Genomic DNA, 17,212 nt, shown 5'->3' with positions numbered 1-17,212 from the left:
CAGTTATTCTTTAGTATTAACCTGATGCTTAAATTTCAGTTTAAAATTATACTTCTAAAAACTTCCATGGGCTATTCTGCTCTTGGACTTTTCAAACGGTCCGTTTCACTATATGTATCAGGTTCGCATGGTAAATTGCCTCTGGAAAACCTAAAATGAGGACTGAGACAATATATCCTTGGTACAGCAGAAGTAGAAACTGCGATATCGTGCTATAGTCCATGCTGGTGAGCATCCATCAAGTACTAAAATTGATGGAGATGGTGTGGAATATCTTACGTAAGCAAGAGCCTGAATTTGTTTGGATGGAAACGGCTCAGGCTCTGTATATGGGACGTGGACATACTGCTTAATATATCAGGTAATTAACCCGAGTTCTTTCGTACCAAAGTGTGAACGCAAACCATATAGGCACAAAGAAGTCTTTATTGATATGAACTGTCTTCCGTTATAATGATCACGTGACGAGATATTTGCTTTCAGACATTGAATACGTTCAAATCTAACACCTGTGATAATATAATTGAATTTCAGAGAGAGTTTAAGGAATTTTCGTGGATACGTTGCTAGCATGCTAAATGAGCGTTATTTTTAAATACAATAATGCGCATGTTGCGGTGGCACAACTAACCAGAGGTGAAATTTATTCTGCTCTAGCGCAACTCCATTTTTCAGATCCGAAGCTATTTGAGGCATTAATCTACAGCTTACCGTGGGATTCCAACTAGATGCACTTTCAATATGAATAGAGCTCAATTCTCTTGTACTAAACTGAATGTAACATTGGTCAATCACCGCACGCTTCACAAAGAAACTTCTGAAAATTCGTTTCTATTTTTATGGGATAACTAACGTTTCTTCTCTCTCTTCTTTTTTCTATCACAGTTTAGCCTGCACCCGAAAATGACAGATTCACCCATTTCATGACGATCATTAGGAAATCAAAACAATGAAACGAAAATAATTATGAACTGATTTTTCACACACTTCTACCGTCTCTAGCATTTAAGTGATTCAGATATTTCAACCAAGACGTTGAAAATTTCATTAAAATTAGTACACTTTCTCAGTGAAAGTCATACATAGTACTAGGCATGAAAATACTGGACGCACATTTTGATCCAATTTACTTGTCACCTATTTCCTCTGATTATATTATTGAAGTTTCTGAGAGGTGCTAAGGATTTGAAATAGTTTTCTGAATATCCAGCCATACTGTCCGAGTGGTTATTCTATTAAGTTCTATTATATATATACAGGGTGTTACGAAACTTTGTCACAATATTTTCGGAATTCATTCCTCACGTCACAATAAGAAAAAAAGTTCATATATATACTTATCAGAAATGTATAGTTTCGGAGTTATAGTGTGCCGAAAACGTGAAAGAATGAACTTTAAAGGTCCATAGTTCCACTACTATACGACCGATTGTAGTCGGGTCAATACATCACTGAGGAACTAATAGGTTAACTATCCAAATATCAATCTTCTAGAACCTTCGATACTTGCACAATCATTTAGAGAGGCTGTTTGGGACTACCTGATCACGCTCCACCTACGTCTCTAAAAATTGGTGTGCAAGTACTGGAGCATTCTTAAACGTGGATATTTGGATAGTTCACATACCAGTTCCTCAGTGATGTCTTGACCCGACTACGATAGGTCCCACAGTAATGGAGCTATGAACGTTTAAAGTTCACTCGTTTCACGTTTTCGGCACCCTATACCTCTGAAAATATTAACTTTCGAGTACAGGTCCATGACATTTTTTTTTTCTTATTTTGATGTGAGGAATCTATTCCCAAAATACATTTTTTGTAACACCCTGTATATACTATTCCTACTAGTGTGCATTCCTGGATTCTCCTGTATAGGCTGTATGAAGTGTATTTTCCGAAATTAATTGTGTCAGTACTAAATCATTTTCTACCTTTTTAGTACAATTCAATCAATAATCTGCTCTAATATGGAGAATAAGACCAGTGCCGTAACAATGGGTGGTGCAAGCGGTGCAACGCACCGGGGCCCCATCGAACCTGTTAATTACTTAGTAGGCTACTGATTTTATTATTAATTTCTTATGTGCAAGAGAAAATCTTTGTCAATTTTAATAATATTGTTTTGTGTTTTGCCCCCCCCCCCCCCCCCCAAGCCTACAGGCCTCGCTGAAAACGTTTATTACTCAGTACTGAATACTTATACTGTTATTCACTTCTTATGTATGGGAAAAAATCATTGTCAATGTTAAAATTGCCACGAATTTTAATAATATTTTTTTGGGAGAGCCTCCAAGGCTATAGGGCCATTTCTTATGAGAAATAATCATTGTGGTGAAATTCTAGATTACTAGTAACTTTCGTATTCCCCCCCCCCCTCGTTCTTACAGTTCCCAAACCCAGGGAGTGATTACTTATATTCTGTTATTTATTTCTCATGTGGAAGAACTAATCATGAATTTATTTTTTTAAGATGTTCGAAAATTACATTTTTTTTTCAATAATCGTGGATACAACATTGGACATAACAAAAACTGATCGGGTTAGTGTTATTCTTCGCTACGTTCTTGTGAACTATGAAGAAGCAACATTAGAAATTAAAGAAAGTTTCGTAGGATTTTATGCATTAGATGAACATAATGCCGAGAACTATAAGCATCTTACTCAGCAACCAAATGCACATACAAGGGTGCAGAGGGCAGGGATGTGATGAAGGATCAGTGTTGAGCGAAGTTTATAGTGGTTTACAAACAAGAATTAGTAATACTACTCCAAACGCTCCGTACGTTCGTTGCTGTGCACATAATCTGAATCTTGTTATTGTCGATGCTGCAAAAGTCTCCACATACGTTTACAATTTTTTGGATGTTTTTCAAAGTATTTTCCTTTTCTTTTAATTTTTAGCTCTAGTGCTGCTAGATGGTCACTTTTAGCTCTTGGTGATGAAATGGCTTCAAAATTAAAGAAGGAAACTCTTGTGTAACTAGGTGGAAAACAAAACATACTGCTGTTAGCAGCATGAAAGAGAGAATTGCTGATGTTCAAAAGCTCCTTACTGCGATTTGTCTGATAAGTAAGAAACCAGATGAGTTGGGAGTAGCTGAGGAATTAAAGAAGATAGAGGCACTTGAATTTGTGTTAATGCTAGTCATTTGGAAAAAGATCCTGATGTCCATGTATGCAACTTCCAAAAGTTTGCAGTCTTCTGATATTGATCTGCAAATAGATCTTAAGAAATCACTTCAGGAAATGAAAGATCTTCAAGGAAAGTATAACGAACTTGTAAAGTCCACAAAAGACTTGTGTTCGAAATTGAATGTTTCAGAAATATTTCAAGAGAAACGCAAAACATTTGCAAAGAAATATTTTGATGAACTGGCTACGGATATTAGACTAGATGTATCGGAAGATACATTTTGTGTCACTGTATTTTATCCTATTCTGGATTGTATTGTGTCACAACTTAGTACCCGTTTCTACGGAATGACCGAAGTGCTTAATAGCATTTCTTTTCTCACTCCAGTAACATTGTTGTGTGCATCTGAGGAAGACGTTCAGAAATCTGGATATGACTTTGCTACGAAGTACAGTAGTGATGTAAGCTCAGATTTTCCACAGCAAATACTGGTATTCAGAGATTATAATAGAGCTGAAATAGGTAACCTTCGAACAATTCGGGAAATAGCTTTATTCTGAGTGGAAAATGGGTATTCTAAACTTCTCCTGATGTGCTTACCTCATGTGTAATTTTTCTAACAATACCGGTAAGTGTGGCTTCTAATGAACGCTCGTTCTCGAAATTAAAGCTTATAAAGAACTACTTGAGAAGTAGTAGCTCACAACAAAGGTCAACATATGGTGCTACATTAAACATAAAACGGAAACAAACTTCAAGACTAAACATAGACAAGATTGTTTCAGATTTTGCTGATGCTAAAGCTAGGAAAAAGCTTTTTGAAACGACATTTTTTTGTTGTATTTTATGGTATTGAATCCATTACAATAAGTTTATTTTGAAATTGTTTCAGCAGTTGTGCAACATCCCTGATATCCCCTTTTTCTTTCTTAATCATGGTGTTCTTTTTGGATCAAAAGATCAAAAATTTTCTTGTAGGCCTTATATCTCGAGAAGTATGTATAGTGCAGCCAAACCAAAACTAACAATTTACTCAGTATGATGTGCTTATTCCGTAAAAAAATACGAAAACTTGATTTAGGGACCGTTCAAAAATTTTGTCGCTCCTGATCCAAATAATTCAATGTATTTCATTCAATGAAATATTTTCTTGTACGCTCCATATTTTGAGAACTACATGTAGTGTAGCCAAACCCAAACTATCACTTAACTCAGTATGTTGTGCTTATTCCGTAAAAAATACGAAAACCCAATTTAGGAGCCGTTCTAAACTCTTGTGTCCCCTGATCCAATAAATATTGGCCCAGATCGCAATCTTTTGATACATTTTTTGGATGATTCCTAAAATTCTTGTTTGTAAATAACGTATAACTATGGTATACTATGAATAACATCATTTCTTACATATTTTTTGTTTTTTCTTTAAAAAAATTATGATTAATACCTTTTTCATTTTGACTAATGTTGAAAAGACAATGGATACGATATTGTGCTTTTCAAAAGCTCTATAAAATTATCGTAAATTCTGAAATGCTGTAGTATGTAAATAAACCCTTTCTATCTTGTTATTCCATTATTTAGGCTTACTTTGGAGGAAAGTATTTCTGTGTATGTGTATGTAATATCGTGTTTGCTGCTTTTACTATTATATTGAAGAATACGTTTGCTTGTGAGGCCCCCAAATATCCTCTTGCTCCGGGCCCCGAAGAGTTTTTTTTGCGGCACTGATTCGCGACCAGTTTGAGCAGTTAAACTATTTTATGGGGAAAATTCTAGTGCTGAAAATCTTTCTAGTATCGCTGCAGCGTTGCCAAGTAATAAAGCTCTGCTTGACACTTGCCGTGGTATTAATTTGAGTTTTTATTCTATCTATCTCTAGATAATATATTTTCAACAGAGTGATATGATTCCAGCTGCCCATATGAACAGGTTTTGAGTAATGAGGCAACCACACTCCCCATTCCAATTATTCTTCAGGTTGTGTGACTGACACTTAGGTTGCTATAGAAACAAATTCATGCCACGGAGCTGTCAGTAACAAAAATAATACTTAAAAAACTCACAGAATACAAGGACAAAAATCTCAAAACAAGTTTAATAGACTTGTATTCATTAAAATCAATACTCAAAATTATTACTGACAACTCTGAAACAGTTGAAGGTTACAATTATATAGCTTCTAAACAACTATCTTTTTTTTCTTAATATATATATATAAAGCAGATAGCAGATACAAGGATGTACCTGTCTGAATAAAGGCCTTTCTTCTCGATTTAACTTAATGCAATCTTCAGACAGTCTTCTAAGTGCTTTCGGAGTGTCAGATCGTAACTTATTCAACGCTGGTCGAAGATGTCCTCGTCCAACCATGAATAAAATCTGAAAGAGAAGGAAGGGAAATCTGTAATGTACTGTACTATATATTAGGCTATTCAGATGATTTACTATCCATCAATTTATATCCATTAAACTGTTTAATGTCACCTAATAAAGTATAAGAATATACGTATTAGTGTACACTAAATTCTGCAAGTAAATGAGAAGTATAAACAGTCTCAGGACCCCAGTGCAGAAGGGTATTTGTGAAGCCTCCTAATCAAAGAGATATTTTGAAGATGTAACAGGTGAAGTTTGAAGCGCGACTACACACCCCTTATCATCAACTTAACAGCGGGGACCCTTGAACTAATTTCTATATATAGTACCACGGTTGGTTCTACGAAACTTTCACTCCTACGAGTTCCCTGCTGCGTTCACTTCTTCTGAGGGCCATTGAATGGATTAAAATAAAACCAGTCAGTCTTCTAGACCTTTTGGTTTCAACAAAGACATATTACACATTTTTTTTTTTTTAATTATCACAATGATATATCGATGATCGATTTTGCCACCGTTTCAGTGATTCTTTTGCTATTCTGCATTCAAGGGCGCAACCTAAGCTGGCTATTTGCAAAATATTGTGCATTTTGCAATGCAAGCTGCTTTAATCGTTTTAATATTTAGATGATTTTACATCTTGAAAACTACTTGTATCTTAACAGTGGCAAATTTGGTGCCAATACGAACTTTTATAATGTACAGTCTTATACAAAAAAATACTGGATATCCACCTTGCTTCAGAACGCAATATTCTGTCATTCTAATTCTTTTGTTCTAAAGGGGTCGATTTGAAAAAAAAAGAAGTCCACATTTGTTCCATTTAATTATAACAGTAGGTAAGAGTAATTTTTTAAAACAAGACTGTACATATCTCATATACACAAAATAATTAACAGGGTTATTTAAGTAATATGAATTTCGAACAGTAAGTGCGGGGGCCCCAGTACATTGCACCACTTGCGCCGCCGACTGTTACCGTTCATGAGTGTAAATACAAAAGGATATAAAAGCTTAGTTTAGCCAAAATAAATATATATAACGTGCCATTGTTAATAAAACACGGTAAGCTCGATGTAACACCTATGTGTACCAGCGAATAAAATTGGAAACAAATGATAGTAACAACATCATACTGAGTATGTTAATAGCTTGTCTCGTGGTCTTGAAAGTCAATGATCTCACTACCATTGCTGTACTTCTATTTTTAACACTTTTCTTTTCTTAATTTCTTCAGCACGTTTTCCTTTTTCCTTACCATTTCCCAATTTATCAAGGTATACCTTTACAAATATCATCATTACTTTACTAATAGATTTTGAAATAGTAATATTCGTGATCCAAGGTAAAATGTAACGAAGAAGGTTCTGTCGCCTTTTGTGGAGGCCTGTGCTCCATTGGCCCTCACACCGTGAGTTGAATGCGAATGGAGATAAGGCGAAGGTCAGTTGTTGGTGTGGGTATATCCGAGATACTACCTGGTTGTGGCAGTTCACTTACACCGTGAACTTGCGTAAGAACAGAGTGAACAAGGGACCTCCACAGACTGTCATAAGGGCGTGTATACTGTGCGAGTTCAAACTGGGGTCAAACGCCGCTGCAGGGGCGGAAGATACGCCAGGCCTTTGGTGAGGGTGTCGTGAGTACGCGCACAGTGCAGCGGTGGTGACGAAACACTGGAAGACGCACCACATGCCGAAAGACAAACACGTAAAAAATGAAGATCTTTAGGCAGCAACTGAGCCAGACATGTGAGGAACTGAGACTACAATTCAGTGTTAAGTGGAGAAACCATTTGGCAGCACCTCCATCAACTTGGGAAGCACTACAAGTTGGGTCGATGGATCCCACTGATTTGACTCCGGGCCAGAAGGCAACGCGAGTAGACACCTGTGTTTCTTTGCTGTCCCGTCTGAGGAAGGAGTTATTTCTAGACAGTATTGACATGTGGGTCTTGTACGAAGCTCCACGGCGCTGCCATTATTTGTTGGCATTCAATGAACCGGTTCCAAAACAGCCGAAACCATCACTGTACCAGAAGAAAGTCCTTCTGTGTGTTTGGTGGACTGCTCACATCATTGTGCATCGGGAACTGCTACCAGCTGGTCAGAGCAACTGTGTACTATCAGCAGTTGAGCCGTGTTCAAGAAAAATTCAAAACTCTAGAGCCAACACTTCTGATTCGCAAAGGTTTCCTCCTGTAACAGGACAACGCTAAGCCCCACGTGGTTAGGATGACCCGAGATTCCATTCTACGCCTTGGAAGGGAAATACTATTGCATCCGCCATACTCCCCGGTCATTGCACCGTCCGATTATCAGCTGCTCCATTCCTTGGACAATCACCTTAGAGGACACCAGTTCAAATCCTTAGTATAGGTGCAAAATGCAATTGATACCTTCTCCGCATCACGGCCCACCAAGTTCTATCGCGATGGAATCCACGACCTTCCAGAACGTGGGCAGAAGGTCGTCGATGCTGATGGGGGCTATTTTTTTTATTTTCCAAGTACATCTTAGGTAACATATCGATGTTCGAAGGTGGTGGGTGAAAAAGCGACAGAACTTCCTTGATTACCTTTATAGTCTCATATTTTCAAATACTGTAATGTACGTAACAATATCCACTTCTATGAGTATAGTCAGAGATATGAGAGCTAACAAACGTTCACATATGGGTCACATTGAACGATTCTCAAATTTTTCTCTGTGCTTTTCTTCCTACTTTTATCCCTTCTTTTCTGATGAAGCGAAATGGCTCATATCGTATTTCACTGAAACTGTAATGATTATGTTTGTACTATTTTTTTTTGTAATTTATTTCCTGTTTCCGCTATGGAACTCTTTTATTCCAGATATATCTATGAACCTACATATATTAGGGGCGATATGCAGTAATCTTGAAACAATGGGATAGTAAGGGTGATTCTAATAATAATAATAATAATAATAATAATAATAATAATAATAATAATAATAATAATAATAATAATAATAATATGAACATAGTTCCGATGCTGAACTGTTACCGAGATACGATACAAAGAATATATGGATATAGGTACTCATCGTTGGGTTCTTCGTGAGCTGCAATGAACAGAACTAAGGCTGGTCGATGTCTATCACATCTCAGAACAGGTCTTCAAAAATGCCTCCATCAACCTTAATGTACTTGTTAATAGTTGCAGGTATTCACGGAATGAAACAGTCATATACTTCTCTCAATGTCTACTACTTTTTACAGCCTGTTGTGTCCTGCAGCTACTCGAGGCGTCCTAGTTGTGAACTATGTACACTCATGTCCAAAATTATTGTTGCATGTCTATAAATGTGTTGTTGTAGGAATATAATTTGATAACGAATTCGCCCGGTATTTCTTATAATGTTAGTATGTGTATAATCGGCAAAGACATGTATGTGGCAAATTTCATGTCAAAAGAGCAGTAAATAAGAACAATAAAACGAAAATAAAACTTTCTTTTTCCATTTAGCAACATTTTGTTTTACTCATTCTAATTTTCGTATTTATAATTATTTTCCTATGAAATTTACCGCAAATATACATTTCTCGATTATAATTATAGTATCAATATTAAAAGCACCCTGCAAAATCATTATCAAATTATATTCTTACAAGAAGACAGTTATAGATATGCGACAATCATTTTGGACATGAGTGTACCTCGGCCCCAGTGTAGCAACCCAGGAGCCAGCATTACATAGTGATCCAGCCCTCACATGTATTCTCTGCGATGTCACTTACCACATAATTGGTATTAGCGCTCCTAGGCCGGTCCTTATGTTCTATCTCCCTTATCTCGGTAATCGTTCAAAATCGGATCCATGTTCATATATATTTCGAATGTTTTTCCCAGCCGTATTCACAACTAGCGTAAGCTTCAACCCCCCCCTTTTTTTTTTAATCAATTCTGCCCGATCCCTGAGGTCGACCGTGACAATGTACCCAGCTAGTCGTGACATTTGAGTCGCCATGGACTGTTGGTTAAGAGAACATCGAGCATTCATCTTGAAGACTTTTCTTTTTTCTAACAGCGAATTAGTGACTGATATTCAGTGTGCACTTTGCCGGCAATTCAACATTCATCAGAATTACAGTGTTCCAAGCCGCAATATCATAGTATTGTGGATTAAGAAATTTCAAGAAACAGCTTGAGCCACAAAGAATAGACCTTCCGAAAAACCGTGTACCATTCGAACTCCGGAGAATATTGAACGTATGGGTTTCTTTGTTGTGCAACGCTTACAGTGATTTGCAGTAAAATTGATAGTGCCCTTGGAATTTCTGACCACTTTGTATGCAGGATATTTCATATGAACCTTAACTTCCACTTATACAAACTTCTTGTGGGGCAAAAACTGGGTGCCGCAGATGAAAGAATTCACAGTGTTTGTTGCAGTGACATTTTCAACATTCGTAACGAGGAAATCTTTTGAAAAATGTAATTTTCAAGAAGTAGAAGTGGTGTGTTTCATACTCAAATGCTGTAAACAAGAAACTCTTGAGTTATAGCTTAATTCTGTTATAAAATGTCATTTGCGAAATAATCAGTCTACTCTCAGTTTCAATTGGAAAACTGTTACGATTTTTATGCGGACCCCGTACAATACTAATAAAATGTACAGAGTTTGTCATCAATACTGAACACCAGACAAATTAGTCTTAAGGTGATAGTAATTTAAAATTAAGAGTAGGGATCCCAGAGGAAAAGATGGATGAAATACGTGTAAACAGTCCTTGTCGATTTGTCTTTGTTTACACTTGGATAAAGCTAATCGAAAATCTCTGTAGTTTGAGACACGGATTAGACTAGAAGTGTCAAAGACAGCATAGACGATCACGCGAAATATTTCCTTGTATGGAAAATGGATAGACACCATTAGTCTTTATTACCCATTAAGATATTAAAGGACTGACTCCATTAGGAACTGGTTCGAGATAACCGCTCGAACTGTGTTGCTAGAAGCGGAATTTAAAAAATTTGCTTTACAATAATAGAATATGGGCTAGAGATAGCCACGCTGGAAAACGTGTCAACTCATGTGTAAAGCTGAGTTTTATCTTACTAACTTCAGCAGCTCATAAAATACTCATTTTCTATCAAACAATTCAACTCCCCTTCCTTTTAGGATATGTATTACAATCAAAATGAAATGATAAATACTGAGCTCAACCTTCGACTCAAGTCCTAATTATAATCATAAATTCATTTCAAACGATTCAGCAGTTTCCTCACCTACGCCATTTTATGAATGCAATGTCGGGAGACATTAACTCCGTTGAGTACGTCAGTAGCAGCATTTTTACTGAACGGTTTCGGCCATTTAAACAGTTACTTACATGAAGATAGAATTAACTTCATAAACATTTTCCATTGATGCAAGGGTTGATAGGAGCTCTTGTTAAATTGGTTGTTTATGTAGAAAAAAATTCGGCAATTTCTTCGCGAAAAAAAGACAATTTAACAATTAACACCGTTAGAAATCTGTAGACACTAACCAAGAATGAGAATCTCTCTTAAATAATGTTGCCTCTTTTCTTCATCTAACTCATTTACTTTATATTAAACTTGCTCACACGAATTAAATAATAATTGGTGATATAACGAATTGCTGATTACGTGGTCACTGGGAAACATTAAAATTCAACATCTTTGACTATTAACCTGAACCTGTTGAATGTGGCAGTTGAACTATAGAAGGTTGTTCAAGATGCATACCTGGCTAGCAGATGCCATTCCTCCACCACCGATTGTGCTCGATGTCACACTCACGGGTTCGGACGATGGCTCTGCACGGAGTTTCCACAGGAGGTGGCTTCGTTGGAGAACACTGAGAGGAACAGCCTGTCACGTCGTGTTAGAGATTTTCCAAAGACTTTCAATTGTACGTAGACGGTGCCGGGCGAGGACCCGTTTCAAGAGCCCAAAACTACAGAAATTCACGGGTGATGCGTCCGGGGACTTCACAGAACACACGAGAATGGCACCACCTTGATATCCAACTCGACCTCTTTCTATGTGTAGTAGGCCAGTGAAGGCCGTGTAGTGTGGCTGGAAGCTTTGTGCATATGGATTAAGACATTCCTACTCTCCTGGCCATACAATCGAGGAATGTGCATTGCATAGAGGTGGTCCATAACATGCTCCCTGAAGCAGGATTGCCCTTCACATTGGATAAAATTCTCACAAGAGGAAGTGCACCCCGATTGCAGTACCCAGCCACTATCATGAAACCGCGTGTAATGTTCTGCGGTCCCATGCTGTCCCACTGTGATGTAGTTTAACATCTTGTTTCTAGGGCGCTCCTGTTATTCTGGCTCTACTGATGTCCAACCAAATTCCTTGCAATCTTTATCTATCACTAACAAGTTCCAATCCGCCTTGGGAAGTCCGCAAATGTAGCCCTCTCAGTTATGATTGCTGTTCATTCATCAGGCCTCGCACCACAAACAGTCCATGGGTTCAGCCTTACATACATTTGACTCATTATGACGTCACAACAATTTGCTTCATTTTATCTTGAACAGCGTTTTGAACAAGGCTGAAACTGTCCAGTAAAAATATTACAGACTCAATCAACAGAATTAATGTTCCCCTCATCATTTTTAATAATCTGATTAAAAATGCGTCAATTCCAGTCTTTATTACGACAAAATCGGAAATTTACGTATTATAGAAATTATTCCCCCTCTTCCTCCTCAGAAGTGGAATATTTTTCTGAAACGTTAGAACAGGAGTCCACTTACTTCTAATGAAGAGTTCATATTCCAAATTTCATTTCCCTAACCAGAATCTAGCTGTTTTTGATAATACCCAATTTCACTTATATATATAAATATATATATATATATATATATATATATATATATATATATATATATATATATATATAGCGATAGAGAGAGAGAGAGATTTAGCCACTGAAATAAAAATAATAATTATTATTTCTAACCATCACGCCGATTAATGTGACATTTTACAATTACGAATAAATACAGCAATTACACACATACAAAAAAAAAGTGTTTGTCAAAATAGCTATTAGCTCTACCACCGGCTACTACCGTAACCTTATCCCTTCTAAATTATCTCCCCATAACCACTATCAGTGTCCAAAGTTTACTCAACTTAGTTCCAACCACTCCGGACAAGTACGATCACAAAAGAACAAAATTGCGTTTAACCACTAATGCTAAGTAAATGAGAATTTTTCGACCACAGTTTCTCAATCGCACGATAACCATTACACTCGAAAACCATCTACATCACGACCACTGTATCACCATGAAAGTTTGGTTCTCCCACAACAGTGGTTACCAACCTGAGAGGCATGAACGGTGAGCACGGCAGGCTATTGGCAAAAATACACTGAAATTATGAATAACGCACCACTTGTAACGACTACTTTATTCACATTTGCAGTTCAAATTTCGTATGATTACAAAACATTTTGTGACCTTTCGGTCTCTGGTATCAAAAATAAGCATACAAGGAAGAGGCGCCAGTTGAAAGGGACTGAAATTTCCTTAAACGTTATAATTACGTTTAGAATGGTGTGAACCAATTATTAATATATATATATATATATATATATATATATATTGAGTTATCATTCTTAAATAAAATTCATAATTTAAATGTCACGATTAAAAACTAAATACTTTTGCCCTTATCCTTACACAGATTTACAGTAAAGTATTATATACTTTGTTTCATTTCTTTCGTTTTATCTACCTTCTTTCTAGCAAACATAAATTAATTCTACGTATGACATAAAACATACTGACTGCATACATACATATTATAGAACAATCTATGATCAATCCTGAAAAATACTGCATTTTTTTTTAAATATCCCTACATACAATATCTTCAGTATAGATAAATTTTGGCAGCGAGTGCACACTTCTTCCTATTAAATAACAATTTGGAAACTACACAACCTGAAAAACTGGACCTCTTATCTTGTTTCCAGTATTTCAAGCAAAAAGAATTACCAAATAATAGAAAGAGTAATTGAGAAAAGACCAATTTTGGGCTCTATAAATGATTCCAAATTTGTCTGAAATGAAAATAATAATCGATTTCCAAATTATCATAATATACATATTTCTGCATCTGTAGGGACAGAAAATATCACAAATAAAATGAGAGATTAGACAGAGAAGAATCGAAACGGCTCGTATGAACATACTTTCTTATGAATCGCAAACAGCAATACAGAAAAATTAAGCTTTGCTGAACTACGTTCATATCAAATAAGTGTAAAGATTGCAGATTAAGAAAAGCATTTATGGTTTGCCAAATGTTAATTTAGAAATGTAACATTATTATACTTAATTTTTCCTGTATGCTCTGGAACTTTGCACCGTTATTTACCTAGAAAATATTCCAGGCACACGTTTCTGTAATTATATTAATTTGTTTAAACTTTTACTCTAGTATTCCGATCGAATACCTTTTATTATCTCACCTTGACGAAGTCTGCAGGACCAGACTAAAGCTGCAATCAATTAATGTTATAACACGAAAATGCTCACGAAGTATTTTCTAAGGAAGTTACACACATCCTAGGTTTTTCACTATTCATGAGCAGTAATCTACCCCTAATCCGATCAGACACCGAAAAATTCATGATTACTGGGAAAGACTGGATGCCAAAACTCATGTTAAATTTAACCAAAGTAGAATAGACTTGAGCAAGCATCGAAAGTGAAATAATAACGGTAACATACTTCAGCCAACTTGTGCTTTCAATGTTCTGACACAATTCCTGACTTACTCGTCTTTCTAAACAAATTAAACATCACCTTACAACAACATAATCAGACCTATCTGTATAACGTACCTGATCCTTATTATTGATATTCGAGTATGGAAGCTGACCCGTTAGTAGCTCATACAGAACTATGCCGAAAGCGTATACATCTGACTGGAAGCTGTAAGGGCTTTCCTCTTGCATACGAATTACTTCTGGAGCCATCCAAAGGATAGATCCTGCAAATAAAACAATTAGAGTGTAATACAATGTCTCCATACACAAAAGCTAAAGAACTGATAAATATAAAGCTCTTTTTGTGAACAATAAACCAAAATTGTATTGTAATAGGCATTTCTTAATTTAAAACTTCAAAGGGAATGATGGGAGTTAGTAGAAATGAAGGTAGTGAAAGGAAAAAAAGAGAACCTATGGACATTTAAATAGTATTGAATAAAGTTGGTAAAATTCTTGAATGTTGGTTGTGGACGATTAAAATGGTTATCAGCAAATTTCTTTCCTATTCAATGCATTCATGTTTGGTAAACTCGGTGACGAATTCATGACAAACAATTATACTACGCGCATATTTCCTGAATTATCTACTACTACACCGTAATTATGCAGTGTTACCCACATTCGACTTCTAGCATATATTACAACATTCCAAATATTCTTGTGAGGTGTATATAACTTCAGTCCGTGTATTAATCCTGGGTTTCTTCTATACTTTATTCTCTTATTGTCACGCATCTTTGTATTTACTTATACTACTATATTTACAATGAAATATTTGCACAACTTATATGGCTGAAACACTGTGTTTCTAGCAGATATTTAGTGAACTCTTAACATCTTCAGTTTATGAGAAGGTATAGAATCACGTAGAGTGAGGCTGTTAATTTGTACCAGCCCCATAACTTGATTCGTATCGTACATAGTATTCAAAAATGAAATGAAATATTTGATGAGAAATGAATGAAATGATGGAATGAAGAAAGTAGGAGGAAACGGGAGAACCCCGAGAAAACCCACACACACGGTGTTTGTCCACTACAAAGTCCACCTGGCGCAAACCGGGATCGAACCAGGGACCCCACGCGCCAGAGATGAAAGTTCTACTACTGAACCACCGCGGCTCCACATAGTATCCAAATTAAACTATTACATATCAAATTACATGTACCAAATTTAATGGCGTCGAGTTCCGATACAATTCGGAAATTCTAAATATTACCATAAATTACGCAGATGTGATCTGGAATGTTGTGTTTCACGTTCAAGTCTTTATGCACAATAAGAGGTGAGATATTCCTAGCAGGAATTAACTAACTCACCATGTACAACTTAAAAATATCCAATGTAATAAAAGTTAAGGAAAACAAACACAACATCCTTCCTCTTTAACACTATTAACTCATAGCAGATAACTATTGCATGATTATAGACATTTTGTCATACAAGTTCCACCGTGCAAATGACAAAATCTTTAACGTCCTATGATTATGCCCTCAAGACTGAAGAACGCAGATGACAAATGCAAATAAACTATGATAGAAGAACTGGTGGAATGAAGAAAATGGAAAGAAGCGAAAGAGGCTCGAAATAATGAAGTAGAATTTCAAGTTTAACATCTTGCGGTTAGGCTAAAAGAGACGGGTGATTAAAATGAAAGTGAATGATTATGAAAGAACCGGTAGGAGGAAGAAGAAGACCAAGAAAACTCACGTACACAGGATTTTTCTGCCACAAATTCACATCCCCTGGGATCGAAATAGTGACTTTTCTCACTAGAGGTGAGTGCTTTACCACTGAGCCGTCGTGCCTCAAGAATAGCTGAAGAAAATTCACAGACACTCACGTAAGCTGAAATCGAATTACATAAATTTTCCACTGTGAAAGTAAACATTCTACCATCGATCCACCATACATCCTCGTACGTTCTACTTTGAGCAAGTATACTGTTTGTATCATATTTGGAAAGTTATACTTATCTATATATATAAAATTGAAAATCACTATGTTTGTGCTTCCATCGACCAATCTCGATCAACTTTGTAACATGGATGAGGTTAAAGGCTGGGCTGGTTTTAGGCTATTCACTTTGATGGTAGAACTGAGTGGGAGGGGTTTGGGGAGAGGTATAGATAAATAAATAAAACTTATCAACTCCTGAACCACTCGACCGATCTTGATCAAATTTTCAACATAGATGAGGTTCAGGCCTGGGATTGTTTTTTATGATTTAAATTTGACGGAGCAACGTAGGGTGGAGAAGGAGGAGGATATATATAAAAATCAATTTATATAAGACTGAAAGTTACTATTTTTGTAACTTAATAACTCTTGAACTATCCGACCGATCTCAAGCAATTTTTCAAGATATGTGAGGTTTGGATCTGGAAACATTTTTCTAATTTCACTTTAACGGCTGATCCAAGGGGAGGGGACGTATAAATAAAAACTAATACAACCTAATACCTTTTGAACCACCCAACCAATCTCGATCAAATTTTCAACATATATGAGGGAGGTGTTTTTTGAAGTTTCACTTTGACAAGCCAACCAAGAGGAGGGGGAGATATATATACGTAAAAAAATTAAAATAAAAATTACTGCTTTTTGTGACTTCATCACTCTTGAACCACGCGACCGATCTCAATCAAATTTTCAACATACATGAGTTTAGAGGCTGAGATTACTTTAAGCTATTCACTTTGACGATGCAACGTAGGGGAGAGAAATTTTAAAATGATCAAAAATGACCGATATTAGTGTTAAATCCACAATTTTCGGGGTCGATGTGAGAAACAGTGACACTTATGATGCTGTTTCAATCCAAGTTCAGCCCTGATATTTGGGAATGGGGAGGATACAACGTAGGGGAGGGGAATAAACATTTAAAAATGATCGAAAATGACTAATA

At 36.3% G+C, this 17,212-nt stretch overlaps 1 protein-coding gene across 4 annotated transcripts in view; it reads right to left on the bottom strand.

Annotated features, from left to right (window-relative positions):
• Positions 1-17,212, bottom strand: part of Raf (serine/threonine kinase raf oncogene) — a 91,892-nt gene that overhangs the window by 9,884 nt on the left and 64,796 nt on the right. For all 4 annotated transcript variants that reach the window (XM_081761584.1, XM_081761585.1, XM_081761587.1 and 1 more), the window contains 2 exons: positions 14,377-14,525; positions 5,378-5,512 (listed from right to left, as the gene is read on the bottom strand). In XM_081761584.1, coding sequence (XP_081617710.1) covers positions 5,378-5,512; positions 14,377-14,525 — 284 coding nt within the window. The remainder of the gene's footprint in view (positions 1-5,377; positions 5,513-14,376; positions 14,526-17,212) is intronic.

This window comes from Thermobia domestica, chromosome 6, assembly GCF_964235325.1.
Source record: "Thermobia domestica chromosome 6, izTheDome1.hap1.1, whole genome shotgun sequence".
Lineage (NCBI taxonomy): Eukaryota > Metazoa > Arthropoda > Insecta > Zygentoma > Lepismatidae > Thermobia > Thermobia domestica.
This window is presented reverse-complemented; position numbering and strand designations above follow the sequence as displayed.